Here is a 15,596-nt window from a genome sequence, read left to right on the forward strand (position 1 = left end):
TATCTTTCCACACCCAGTAAAACATGAGGGAAAGGTGATCGTCTACAGTTCTGGTGCAAGTCCAGGGACAATGAAAGCATCCAACCCTTTTCCGAAACTGTTCACAAAGACTTTTGTCTTTTTTCAGTTTCGCATATCACTATCAATTTTTTAAAAACTAATTAAGCGAAAATTTAATATTTAAATACAATCAATCCCCGAAAATAACAAAACAAAGAAACTTTCAAAGCATTCATTGTACCCCTCACTGCAGTATTGTCAATTTGTGATCAATCAAATACACATGGTTAGCACTAATATATCTGTGGTCAGCACAATCACCTTTTTCTAATTTCCCAGTATGACAGTAAAGTAAAACAGTGTTAGTTCCAAATCGAGACCGCGGCTGCATGGTCCAGATCCCGCCTCGGAAAGGAAGAAGAACGTAGTAATATATACAAATCAAACAACGACACAAGACCCAAATACATATAGAAAACATCAGGATAATTTGCCCTATACAACATGCACTCAACCAACAAAAGAAAAACAATACGTATTCCAAAGCACATAAGTAAATCAAATTTTCAAGACACCACTGGCAAAGTCTTTACCCGGATCCTAACATGATCCCTATCGAACTCAGGTGAAATTACCCCTCGTCTTGACATTGATCCCTCGCAAAAACCTGAATTGTTTTAATACCAACAGTAGAAATAATTCTATGCAAAGACCCTAATCGTTCTAACAATCTCTCAGACCTACGAGCAGACGACACGGGTTTTAGAGCATGGTCGGCGCGTGGTTCTCTTGAATTAGTCTACTATTTAGATTTGTTATTTACCACTTCCCTTCTATGGGACAAGAACAACACAGACAGACAAGAGTTCAGTTCAGACAACCGATGCTAGTACCCAAGCATGTATCCTTTATCTTTAACTGATTTGGTACTCTGGTAAGCCTTTACCCAGTTCCTCCCATTTTTCCACCCATTCACTCACAAAATGAAAAAATGCTTTAACATAAGTTGGATTAGCCAATAAGCTTGGATTGGAATCGATGTGGACATCGGCCTCGTCACCTCCGTCAAGCCAATCAGCATGTTTTCCCTTTCAGTATCTAAAATCGGGCAATGCCATAGGATATATTCAGCCGTCTGACGGGGCTCCCCGCATGTACATTCAGGATCTCTCACTAGTGCGAGGTCATACAATTTTGACCTAAACTCACCATGTCCAGACAATATCTGGACAACACAGTGATCCAGGTTAATTTTCCTTAGCCTTAGTTTTTTTAGTATGTCCGGAATAAATGTATGCGTCCAGCGTCCCGTCAGAAATGCATCCCACCTAATTTGCCACTCGTCAATAGTTTTTTTCTGTTATTACTTTTGTCAATGGTTTTAATCTACTACCCTCTCGGTGTTGAACACTGATGTCAAAATATGAAACCAACTCACCTTTTTTTTCAGTCCAGGGCCAGTAAAATACTGTCGTCACCTTTCCTTTAAAATTTAAAAACCACGTTTAACATAAACATTTTACGTTGACCCTGCCAGGAATCGAACCCGAGACCTTAAGAATGGTTTGCGAACACAACAATAACTACATTACGAGGCGGACTTATATCTCAACTTGATACCCCTTTTCTGGATTGCGTACATTATTATAAAAATGTTTCAACATACAATAATATGTTCGTATTGTTTTTAAATAAATGGCGTTCTCTCATTGTAAATAACCGTGTTTTTTAATTACGTATATTTGAAATACGTTTTATTTTCGTTTTTTGTTTAACAGTACAGATCTATTTTTTTTATACACACATATGTTTATACGGTTTTTAGTGTAACTATAGTTTTAACTCATTATTTTTGTACATTTGTATACCTTTATTTCTTAACATATTACAACAGAGATGAAGAACATTTTAGAGAAAGTAATATAGAAGTCTAGGCATCTACAGGGCTTATGACCTATCAATGGCTGGTTTAAGTGGCCACTTTACACACTAAGTAACATTCACCATTCTAACCACATTTGAACATCTATATTCCTTCAGTTGTTTCATCTGTTGATGTTTTTGAAGTTAAAGTTTGAGAATAGCTGAAACCTTTATTTATGCGGGTGAAATTCATCTGACTGAATTATATCACCTACAGACTAGGGGCCAACGGCTTGGTGATTGTTTGTAAATTTTGTAGAAACCTTACTATTGAATAAAAAAACAGAGGCATTGAGGGGATCCTGAGGGGTGGGGACGACGTGTTGACCTCTGTCTATACATCCTTCTCCCCCCTCCTTAATCTGCATAGAGTTTGAATTCCTTAGTAATATCTCTAAAAACTTTTCTCTTTGCGCAGCTGACAGAGTCCCCCAGGACTCTATAACAGCTGAGGGCGGGTGATGGGCTTAAGGATTCCCTTAATGTTTTTGAATAGAATTTGGAATTTATCTTTTGGTGACAGGTATGAAGGGCGTCAGAGTTAAGAAATTAAAAATAATATAAAACGAATAAATTTATAACAATACTGTATGGGCATAGACTTTTGTAACTGAATTTGATGTAAGTAAACATAGTTTTTTTCTACCATTCGTGTTTTTGCATTATGGCCATGTGGAAGAATGACAACTGCCCTCCATATAATTTTAAATTAAAATCGCGATACTCAAATTGAAAATTTTATTTAAAATAATTAATTTATTGTCAAAAAAACATTGTTTTTTTATATAAGCGAAACCGAGAGGAAAACTTTCGGTATTTTAAATGGTTTTTGGGTACGCGGAGGAAGTACTTTCACTGTTATTAGGTTTTAAAAAATCAACCCATAAAATTTTGCATAGCGCTGATTATCTGAATGACTTAGGATATACAAAAACAGAAAGCATTTCAGTTTTTATAATTTACTTAAATCTTTAAATTTTCAGACCATTTCCTAAAAGTCATAAATGCCTTGTGTCGGGAAAATGGAAGTCGAGTAGTGGTAGAGAGAGATTCGAACCTAGGACCTTTGATCCGTGCGTCCACAATACTACCACGGGACCACTAGAGAGATCTAGGCATATGATCTGCCATTGGCTGGTTTAAGTGATGACTTTACACACGGTGTAAAATTCACAATTCTTTCAAGGGTCTTCATCTATCTCTGTCGAAATTGTCCGTCAATATTGATTCTCTCCATATTGCCAACTCCCTAGGAGGTTGAGTTTTGTGCTTGCTTACGATTCGGACATACTCATTGTTATTAACGTTGTTAAAGAATAATTATTTTGAGAAAATAGAGTTCATTTCTATTTTTGGAGCAGTTGGAGGAACATGCAGGATAGGATTAGGATTTTAGAAATAAAATATTTTTTTATATATTCAATTTCCATACTTTATTTTACAATCAGTCAATATTATGATTTCATACAAAGAAAATGTATCTACGTAGTAAATATGTCTTACAAAATTCAATAAGTTTTAGTAATATTTAGTGGATGGCAATCGCACATTAAGACGGCAATAAAAATCAGAACAGAAGATTTAAAAAGGTTTTTATGAAACAAAATCATTATTTTTTGAAAACGTAACGGTAAATACTGCACTATAAAATAAAATTTTAGAAAATTTCGACAAACATCATTTTAAGTAATTCTACCTACACGTGAAGTTTTAATATCTTGCTTAAAAAAACACAAATGCATAATACAAAATAGAAATATTATTTAAAAATACAATTTTCTATTCTAATACAGTTATCAAAATATATAATAGTATATACATACATTCAGTAGATATTAATTTGAAAATTTTTACACAATTAGAGGGGATATGTAAAGATTTGGGTGTGCTGTGTGCCGACATTTTTGCTAGAAAACATAGATGCGAGTAGGTTGCGAGAAATTAAAGTTAAATGTGCTTGTAGGTTTGATTTTGCTACGGAATTGACGTGATTTAGGCAGAGAAAATTGCAACATTTGTAAAGCTGTAATATCACTGAAATTCTAGAAAGAATTTCTTCGTATTAATTGTTTTACGAGCTCTGAATATTCGAGCATTTACCTAAGGGTTGGCACTTTCGTAAAAATAAACTTTATACAGATTTTCTTAGAAGCTAAGTCAAATAATAAAATTTATTATAAAAAAATGCTGGTAACAGTAAAAAAAGCTTTTCCTTTGTGTGCTTTGAAGAATTAGCGAGTGTGATTAAAAAAGTGCATTTTACTATAAAAATAAATCTATCTGGTGCTATATTGTCATTCACAATATTCGAGCATTACAATATACACACTCGAATCAATATTTTAATAATATAATACTGCTTATTTGAAAACATCTGTAAGAATAGTGGACACACAATTCCCATGTGGTAAGGTATGATTTGTATAGAAATTTTTTCCCTTGCCAACCCATGGATAGTGCTCACCGAAAATGTTAGTACACAAGTAGGTACTTATTTACTAAATTATTAATCAATGTATGAAAATATGAATCAGATTGAATTTAATTATGAAAACAATTGATTTAACATATAAATTCCAGATTTATAATACAATGTTAAATGGCAGAATGCATGTATTGGAAATATTAGGTACAACGACGTTTAAATGTTACAATGATCTTCATAAAAAACAAAGCATTACTTTTATGCATTTTAAATGAGCTCGTTAGTTAGTATATCTTATGGTATACATTTATTATGGCGATCAATACATTATTAATTAAAAATAAATTAAAGAATGAAAATATTTTTTTAATGAGAATTCATAAGATCAAGGTTAAGTATTGAAATTTGATAAGTTTTTTTCAATTAATTGAAAACGCTTTGTAACATCATTTCAAATGTTAATTAATTTAGGCGTTATCCTATGTTTGCGATGGGCACAAAAAGCAGACATCGATCTTTTTTTCCCTTAAATAAGATGCATTTTCTATTTGGTTTCCTATACATTATTAGATAAATATTGACATTAAGAATACAGGAGAACAATGATAGATACAATTGAAAAAAACATTACTTTGTCAGTAAGAGTTAAACTGGGTGGAAACTGTAAATCGATGTGTACACACGTTTCCATTGGATATTTATTTTCATTAAATCGAACTAAATACAGTATTCCTAACTTATGTTATAGTATCGTATTTACATACTCCATTGAGCATCTATAGCTGCCTGAGAAGGGGTCCGCATTTAGTATAATCACTATAATGCCATATATAGGAATAATAATATTACGCTACATAAGAATAATAATTACATTACGTAAATTTCTATTGAGCCGTTCTCTGATTTTCTATAACAAGACTTTCCTGAGCCAAATAATACCACGGAGATTTAAGAAAATTCCGAATTAAAGGAAAAATAACAATGTTGAGAAAATTGTCTGTAAATCACAAAAAATTAATAGAAAAACCGTAACACAAATAAATTAACATTAAGTACTTTTTACAATAATATACACAATCAGTCTCAAAAATGAAGAAATGTACAAAATTTTCAGATATTTTTATACGTTAGGTCGTAATCGTGTATCGTTTGATTCAATTCTCCTTTACATGTTTGGTAGAATGCAGAAAGATGTAGATGATGAAGAGTGTTGCTTACGCCGTACTTCTTCGCTTCAATCCTTTCAACTCACCAACTAAATCTTCTTCCGTGGAAATGAATCGTTTCTGCATCCTTCCTTTGTTCTCGGAGTTCTGAAATAAAAGAAAGCTCATTTTTTATTTTTTAAAGGAATTAAATACCAAGCATGAGAGTTTCAAAATTCGGCGATCTCAGTTGTTTTCTATTTTATTATATCGTGATTACCACGAATACAGAAAAAGCGAAGAAAGTTTGAGTTCTGCAGGTGTCCGTCCGTAAGGGCGCGGGCGGCCAGCCGTGTGGCGTGTGGGCGCGCGGTGGCGGCGGCGGCGGCGGGTGGTATCGCTCAATGGAACTCTCCTAAAGGCTGGAGAGTTATTTTTAGTCCGCCCGGGGATGGGACGAACGAAGGCGTAAGGTGGAATCTGAACACTACCACAACCCCCGGTGCCGGTACACTTGAATGGGGTTTCATCAATTCATGTATTTCGGGACAGAGGCGGCTTCATAAACTATATTAATAAAATATATGTTTCGAGAATCAATGAATATAAACTTACAGGTTTGAAGGACTCCTCCATGCTAAGTAGCCGCTTGATGGTGTCGTATCCCGAGGGGATCCTCTTGGCGTGGGAAGGTGAGTTGGCTGCCAAGAGCTGCAACACGGGCTCGGGGAAGGGGTGGCGGGCGGGAGACGCCGGCCTCAGAAGAACCTCTTCCTTTTGACCTCCAGCTCCTCCTTTAACAGCGGGAGCGGCAGTTGTCGTAGACATCAAAGAAATCGGCTTAGGGGTCATTATTCGCTTGATTGTTTCCACTTTTGATATCTTAGGACTTCTCTTGCTACCCCAGTTGATCCACCCTTCGTCATTTTGATAGTCATCGGAAGCGTGAAGGTCGTCATCGCGTCTTGTCGTTTTCGGAGTAGAGATGTCTCGATGCCAAGATGGCGCAGAGCGGCGCGCTTGATCTTCGTTACTCGGCGCTGAGAACACATTCGTTTTCGGTACATGATACAATGGTTTTCCGGCGAGCGCTTTCAGTTCTCTGACATCTTCGTCTTCGAAATCTCTGGTGTTTCTATCTCCGTAGAATTCTGAAGCTCGACGTTCTTCGTACTCGTTACTATCCCTCGACAAATCTCGCCCGGGTTTTTCGGCAGTCTCGTCATTTTTGTCTAGAGCCTCGGCGTACATCTGGGACATGATGAGGTTCTGGAGAAAAGCGGCATTCACGTCGTCGTAATCGCTTCTCCAGTTGGAATCTCCTTCAAACCAGGTCTCCTGGCCTACGGGAAGAGAGTCCGCCCGAGCTCCAGTGCGAGGCTGGTCCTCCTCCGGGCTGAAGGTTTCCTCGTTGCCGTAGTATCCGTAGGGTGTGTAGTAGTAGGGATACACCGCGTGGTACATATCTGCCTCGGAGTAGGGGCTGCTGACGGGGTAGTAGGGATAGTGCACCACGGGCACGGGCGGGTAGTACACGTCATCCGCATAGCTGTCCGTGTAGGGGTAGGGCCTGGCGGCGCGGTAGTACAGCGGCTCGGGGACTGGTCGGTCGTAGCGGGTGGTTCCGTACACGGGCAGGCTCAGCCCGGGAGCGCACAAGAGCCCCCCTAGTACTGAAGTTGTCAACCAAAAGGCCAACATCTGTTGACAAATAACATTTACATTTAAAATTATTTTATAAAATAAAATGTTAATTATACTACTTTTTATTTCTTAATAGCATTTATGTATTAGAAAATATATAAACATATGTAGATAGTTCAATATGCGTTACCTGATTTCAACAGGTACCTGTACCTAATGTAATAACGATAAATATACGTATTTAAAAAATACATATATTTATAACATTGATTTTGTGTGATAACTGTGATTTTTATCGAAAGAATAATTAATGAAAAACATAAATTTGTAAGGGTGCCTATTGAATACTAAAATAATAGTTTAATGCCGTTCTCATTAAATCATAAATCCCTAAGTCATATTAACTAACATACTGGATTGAGTTTCTCTACTGACATCTTTTGGTGGAACTGCATTTGAATTATAATAATAAAAATCCTTTTTTTATCACTGTAATTTATTATTTCCACCAGTAAACGGGTTTTGTCGCGATTGACATCGTCAGACTGGTGGGAGACTAAATCAATTATATATAATTTTTAAAAATGCCTCCTATCAATCGACGATTTCGGTCACGTCGAAGCCCGGTCACTGGTGAAAATTATAAATAAAAGCGAAAAAACGAATATTCATATTTTAAGTATATATAACTGATAGGCATGTTAATCATAAATACATACGTAAGTTCGTTTTTAATTAAAATATTATAGTTATGCATTAATGGGGGATCGTTCGCTGATATATTTTTTGTGCATAAAATATAATTTTTCGTATGGGACACAAAATATAAAATCAGGTTGAGTGTTGGAGAAACATTTACACATGAATGGAACTAGGCCGCGCCTGGAATCGGGATTCTATTTTTGGACGATCAATAGCGCAAGTATAAAAAGCCTAGACCTCTCTGGCGCCACTGCAACAGGTGGCCGAGTAGTGAGGGTGGCATCCTATAAATACGGCGTTCTCTGGTGCCGACTTCGAGAGCATCTCGATCAAAAACGCAAGAATCTTGTAAAATTATATAGAAATGATTAAAATTACTTACCGTTGTTGCTTTAATCCTTATTACACTCACAAAACAATTACAAGTAATATTTCATTCACTGATTGTTTTTAATGGCTAAAATTTGTAGAAAAGTTTTTTTTTTATTACACAATTTTTTTCACTTAGGCCTCGTTTGCGGGATAGTATCGAACCTCACTGTTAGACTGTCGTAGGTAGAATGCCGCCTGGCGTGCTGTGCCCTGTATTTATAGGGGCTACCCTCCCGCAGAGCCTCGGCCGCCCACTCGATCTGAATGAAACGCCGTGCGCGCGTCCCGCCCGCTTTTCTGCCTCGCCATTGGCTAGAAAACTCTTCTTCTATTTCGCGATTGGCGCTCGTCGGGAAGAAGTATTGATCCACACATCCATCTACAGGTTGTGTGGGCCGCGGAAATATTCCGTAAATATTAACGAGCGACGGATGACGCAAGAGCGAGGGAGAAAGGACGACGGGGGTGGGCGGCGGAGCTCCCTTTCCTCCGGGGCTAGATTCATTCACAAATTCACCCTTCTACTTGTGTGGAAAGTTGCTCCGAATCGTCCCACGCCGCTTACATTATTCTTCTTCGTGACAATAGTTCCGTGGAAGATATTTAGCGAATTCTCCGCAGGCTTATTTCCATAAAGCTATTTTTAGAACAAAATTAATCAGCCTCATTAAAAAAAAAAGATTACACAAAACTTTGGCGCTTTCGTATTTCATACACGGAACTGTAATAAAAGGTCCGCTTCCCTTGACAAATGACTCTGTATATTTTCATTTATACCAAAGTTTCCACGAACTTTATACCGCATACATCTGGAATTAATAACTACCCACAGGCGTGTATAGTTTCCACGGTTCTGCCTAATCAGTACATTGGTACTAATTAAGCTTTTTATAATAAAATAAGTGATATTATATCTAAAAAAATATTTAACTACAGTGTTAATAATGTGAAAGCATTTAGTAAAACACAAAATGTTTCAATTACAGGATACCAGTTTTTTTATAATATTAACTAATAAAATGTATATACAATTAGGAACATTAAATTTTATTCAAATGAAAAATAAATGCACCTAGAAAAATCAAATACAATACCTAATACCTAAATACATACAACATCAGGTATAAAATTGATTATCAAAATGGTTTATTTGCAATAATTCAACTCGAACTATGCATGAATTATAAAAATAAAATCTGCTTATCTGGTGACGGCACACGGTAGGCTACATAGAAATTTCGTCCGACGGATGGGAGATAAAATCAGACAAAATGTAGATTGTGGAAGAGTATGATCGTGCAGTTTTCCTCTAGGGATGCTGTTGAAAGGCGTAAATAAGAATAATGAAATAAGGGTTGCTAGTCTTTTATCCGCCCACTGTACACGGTCCGGCCTGGCAGCAATCCAAAATATGAGGAAAACTCATCTTGGGTTCCCCGGAGAGTGTAAGTGAAATCCCTGCCACTTGAATATGTTAATTTTATTTGTTACATAAGAACTGTGAATGATTAATTCATGTTGTAAGACTAGACCGATCCAATATATTACTATGCGAGAAATGGCTCTAGAGATACAAATAAAGTTAGTGAAATTTTATGTCTAAACGCCAAATACTTACATAAAACATTCAATATTTTATCTTAAGGATATTGAAATATTTTAATGTAATCGAAGTTGATAGCATTAAACATATTTACTAAAAAAAATATTGCCACTCTATTAGATAAATCAGTTGTATATAACCTTACGTGAAGAAAAATATATATTTATGCTTTATTCAGCAAGTTTATAACATCTTAAGCTTTTAGTAACATTTATTTATTTAAACGCCTTGTAGGCTTTTACGCGTTTAACATTTATACACATAAAGACAAACATGTTTTTTACACAAAAATAGCAAAAAATATAAACGAATTAAGAAGAATAAGAAAATAAAACATATCAAAAACCATCTTCCATATTAGTAAAAAATATATGGGTATATACATATATTATATATTGCAGTGGAGAGAACAAAAGTTCATTTTTCCCATCAGTTATATTAAAAGAATCTTAGAATTAGAAAAAAATAATTAATAATGAAGATCAATACAATTAATGTTAAAAAATATCAAGAATAATTTATTTTTAAATGATTTTAAATATTTAAAAGCTTCCCATTTCTTTTGTTTCTTCAGGAAATTAATAGTATAGTTTTATTCTCTAGTACAATGGGTTTTGAGACTCCGTTTTTGCCCTCATCGGCAATCTTACCCTTTTTATTTCTAGTTTCATGCGAATGGAGTTTTTGGTTTAATTTTATTTTATTTTCTATCTGAGTTAACCATTTAATTATTTTATGAAAAAAAAAATTTAACAACAATTAAATCTAGCAGCGCTAGTAGTTTTGTTGACTTATGATGCTGGGGTACACACGTTAAAACTAATAAAACGAAGTAGTAAATATACATATAATAATATGTTAAAAAAAAAATCATAAAGAAATAAAATTTAGGCACCGAAAAACAGCCATACAGATCAAGCAAAATATATTTTTAAATATTGTGCTTGTAATTGAACGTATGAATCATTGTTCGATCATTTTATAATAAAATGTAACTTCTGTTGTATTAATTTGATATTTTTATTGATTATTCTATCATGTATATATTTATATTTTTTTAATTTTTCATTTCAATAATTAATGGTATTATAAAAAAAAACAAAATGGTTATGTTTCATGTAAAAATGCATTTATAGAACGAAAATTGGCACAATGCAAATATTTTTGTCGTGTATTTTAACGACTTAATTTCAGAATATTAAAAAAATGTATTTGTAAATGGAAAAGAAAATAAATGTTTCCAAATAATATTTTTTACCGTATCCCGATTAAATCAAGAATTCAGTGAGTAAGATAAAACCAAAACCCTAGATGAGTGTGTTTGATTCGATGGCTACTCTCTGGTAAAAATTCTGAAAAGGGATTCGTGATCTACTGGTAAGCGTGGTTGCCTACCATGCTTGAAATCCCAGGTTCGTCCCAACAATGTATGTAGATGTGAAATATTGAATTAATAAGCTGTTTTTCGCTGCAATATTTCTTTGGTTTCGTTGTCCCGTTTTCCGGACTTCAAAACTAAACCGATTTGAATTTTTTTAGGAGTATCAGGAAGAAATTTTCTGTGTCGGTACCTTTTGCGTTTTTCAAAAACAGTTATTATATTTGTATATTGTACGAGTACGTCTGTAGACAGTAGATAAAAATGGACGCTTTTAAGGGTTTTTGAATGGTTCTAGTTCTAATAATAAACAATTTATTAAAATAACAAAACTACAAGGTACTATGGTAAATATTCATACTGTTTAAAAAAAAATTTTTTTTTAAAGAACTATTACTTTTTTAACTGTTTTTCGTTCTTCATCTTATGTGTTTTGAATTATTTTACTATAATATATAATTTTAAATATTTTTGGAATTATTTATATTTAGTTTGGTTTGGTTTCCAAAACGAAGTTGATTGGCTTTGGTTTAATAAATTATGTGCACCTATTATGATTGCCAAGGAAATTCCTACCTAATAATCCGTACGGTAGCGCTGTTATGTCACGTTCCTGGGGTTTAACCAAGCTTTAGATACTCGTATTATGTTGAAAACAGAGAATTATGTACCTGTTTTATAAGTCTTAAAGCTATTTTCGAAAAAAATGCAAGTTTGTCATTTTATAATCACTTATTATATTAACCAAAAATATTTATTAGTTAAAATGAGGTTAATTTAGATGATTTTTTTATCTAACTAATCTTGGATTAAACGTAAAACTATTTACAACTTACCTTTAGGTGTATTTCTTTTGATAAATCTTTATTCTTTATTGTTGTTTTATTTTCCTATCTTTTATTCGGTATTCAGAAAAAAATACAGTATATTTTCTTTTACAAGATATATTTTTTTCTACCGCGGGACTTAAAATAAACTTTCGTTTAGAGTTTCTATTTTGAAATTAATAAAAATAACGTTTGAATGTTAATAATAATAATCACAATTTATCAATAATAAAAAAAATACTTTATCTACTACATGTAATAGATTTCTCTAAATTTATGTCTAGTCTGAATAACTAGGTACAACCTGTTTTAATGCAGACATTTTTATGCAAAATAACAATTACATGTTAATTAAGTTTTATAAATATTTTACTTACTAATGTCGAAATTACTTTGAATCATATAAATTTTCATAATATTTTGCACAACATTATTATAAACAAAAAGGTTTTTCACCAATTGATAATTAAATAGTAAATTATTAATATTTTAATTACGTCCAAAGTATGTGGAGAGATACGTACTAAATTGAATCTGCTAGTTTTTTTTTAGAATAAATTTATTACTATAATTAAGATAAATAATTATTTTAATAATATAATAACTTTTAATTTTATCAAAATATTAATATGGTGAGAAAAAATATCGCAATTTTTTTTTGTGAAGAATTAGAAGGCCATAAAAAAATCTTTACACCACAATTACTGAACCACACATTAACTACTGGCAGCATACTATTTTTTTTATCAAAACGAGAAAATTCAAACAAACTTACTATATCATTTAAATAGTGGCCTTTGTAGCGTAGTTGTTAAGACGTTTGAATCACGCGCGGAAAGTTCCAGGTTCGATTGACGGTGAGAACATAAAATTGAATGTGACTTTCCTTAAGCCTGAGTAGTAGTTCACTACAGTAATTGGGCCTCCTGGCCTGTTGAAAAAAAAGATTAAAAAAAGGTTTAATTATTATTTTTAAAACTTTAAATATTCTATGTTAAACAAATACTTACAGCTTTAACTATATGAATATATTGAAGCTACTCTATTAATATATTGAAGCTCCAAGGCAAAAATTCTTTGTAAAATAATTATTTTCACAAAATTTACTGAAAAAAACACAGAATTTTGGGAAAAATATACAAAGTCAACATTAACATAATCGATAAAAGATTAGACTACCATTCTGTTCTTTAAAGGATAAACCACGGGAATCAAATTAAAGGAAATGTCCAGAAAACAATATTTAAGATTCTGTGTAAATGGCATATTATAACGATTGGAGATTATAATATTCATCTTTTATGTTCGTGATTTTACATGTATTATTCAACAAATAAACTTTAAAATATGTCAAATGTAAAATACACTTGTAATTGAACGTTATATTTATGGAATAAACCATTTCATATTCCTTGTTATTCATTTGAGAAAATCGCTAGAGAAAAATAATTCAATAAGGAAGTTAAATTGTTTTATTTTTCAAATAATCATAAAACTAAGCTAATTTTAAAAAATGTATCGTTTTATCAGCGCTATTACTTTTTAAAGTTTTGTTATTTTAAAATTACTCCACCTGTGACGTCGTAAGTTCTCTATAGCTGGTTCAGCTAATGGGCGAATTGGCTTCCTGTAAACTGGAAATCTATCACAACACTCATTGGTTAATTTAGAGAACTCGTGACGTCATACAAAGTATTTTTTTTTTTATACATTTTTCAGAAACATCGCCGTACAAATAAATGCTTACAATACGATGCCTCCTGAGCTACTTTGCAAGGCATCAGGTTATCGACGTCCTGGACGTCCACTTTGACTGTTTGTCTGCAGTTCGTGCCAAAACAACGGGACGCTAACCTGACTTGGAAGGACGCACAGGAGCTGGCATCTGACAGAGATGCTCGGAGGATCTTCGTGAACACCATATGCTCCAACAAGGGCGCGGACATGGTATGTTGATGATCAAAATACGCTGTATTTGGTGTACCACGATGTGACATAACGATTTTTATTCTGCCATTCAGTTGACCTATTTCGTATTTATTTACGGCAGGCACCGTGGCATAGTTAATTGAACGGCCAACTAAGAAACTGGCGTTGCGAGTTCGATTCCCGCCAGTTTCAAAGAATAAAATCCAAAAAAGATTTTTTCTCAATTGGTCTGGGTGGATTTTTTATAAATTCCTTTAAATCATCTCATTTTAACCTGCTGATAAGCCTCTAAAATAGAAGCTTACCTGATTATTTTTTTAAATATGTAAGAATCAAAAACTATTCTGAAATCTTAATAAATTACATCAAACTCAAAAGCGCCAGTAAAATATAATGTTTTTGGTATTTAAATTTAGTTTTATATTTCATACTCATATATTTTTATGTTGGTACTCTTGTTACGTGGGGGATTGGTCAATCGATAATAATAGCAAGGTTGGGGGAAATGGGTAATGATATATTTTGGGAAAACACAATCCTTGGGTTTGTGTCCATTCATTCTTAATAATGGCGGGAACGTGCAGGTAAGCGTACGGCAAGCCAAATATTTGTAAGGCTTAATTCATAAATATAAACACAATGAATATTAGCATGCATTAAATTCCGGGAAAAACACTCGTTTGCATCTAATGCACTTGTAATGGGAATATAAGCTTGAATGAATTAATTCATAACTGGGCTTGTGTAGTTTGTAAAACACATTAAAAATGCATTAGTGGTAAATAATGTTTTTTTATTAATTATATTTTTTTTATGGAAAATACAGTGCATGTAGTAACAAAAAAATTACATTTTTTATAAACAAGCATGATTAAAATAAACAACAACAGTGAAAGTGCTTCCTCCACATGCCCGAAACCATTTTAAAGACTGGGTTTTCCTATCGGCTTCACTCGTACAAAAATGCAATGTTTCTTTTTTGTCAATAAACGAGTAAATTTTTTTCAAATTTGTGATTCGCGATTTTCAATATATTAAAATGAAATAACTTTCTTTTTTATGCATTTATTTATTTTTGACAAAATACAAGGTTTTTAAACTTTACATATTACATTACAATACATATTTTATTTGTACGAAATATTCCCAATCAGCAAAAGTGCTGTGGGGATATTATATATAATATTAAGGGCATTTTGTATACCACTTCATTTAAAAAATAATAATAACCAACAAGTTTAGTCAAAATACTATACCTTATTTAGGGTTAATTACATACAGCATTGGAATGTTTAAAAAAATCAAATATAATAATTAGGCTAATTTTCAAGATACACATTTATAAATATTAAAAGATTTTTGAACTTTTTTAATTCTAAACTTCAAATTTTTGTTTTGATTCTCAATGTTTTCATCATTTTTAATTAAGTTTAATTTTAAGAACCTGACAAAAAAATATATTCCCACTAGAAATAAAATGTTTAGTAAATTTATTTTATTGAGTAAATAAAAAAAAAAATATTTGTAATTAACCCGAAGAAAGCAAATAATGATTTGCCGAAACTAGTTGGTTGTTGGTGGTTTATGTACCACTTTATTTATTATAATTATTATATTAAAAATTAAATTACAAAAAATAAAGTGTTTT

The 15,596-nt window shown here is 32.9% G+C and overlaps 1 protein-coding gene across 1 annotated transcript; it reads right to left on the reverse strand.

Annotated features, from left to right (window-relative positions):
• Window positions 1-3,329: 3,329 nt before the first annotated feature.
• On the reverse strand, window positions 3,330-8,406 carry LOC148275632 (uncharacterized). The gene is made up of 3 exons (XM_088235452.1): window positions 8,222-8,406; window positions 6,109-7,194; window positions 3,330-5,661 (listed from the first exon to the last, which is right to left on the reverse strand). Exons 2-3 carry the CDS (start codon window positions 7,192-7,194, stop codon window positions 5,563-5,565), a joined length of 1,185 nt encoding a protein of 394 aa, XP_088091578.1. The 5' UTR covers window positions 8,222-8,406; the 3' UTR covers window positions 3,330-5,562.
• Window positions 8,407-15,596: the final 7,190 nt, after the last annotated feature.

This window comes from Micrasema longulum, unplaced genomic scaffold, assembly GCF_059751315.1.
Source record: "Micrasema longulum isolate JH-2025_06_02 unplaced genomic scaffold, ASM5975131v1 h1tg001373l, whole genome shotgun sequence".
NCBI classification, from domain to species: domain Eukaryota; kingdom Metazoa; phylum Arthropoda; class Insecta; order Trichoptera; family Brachycentridae; genus Micrasema; species Micrasema longulum.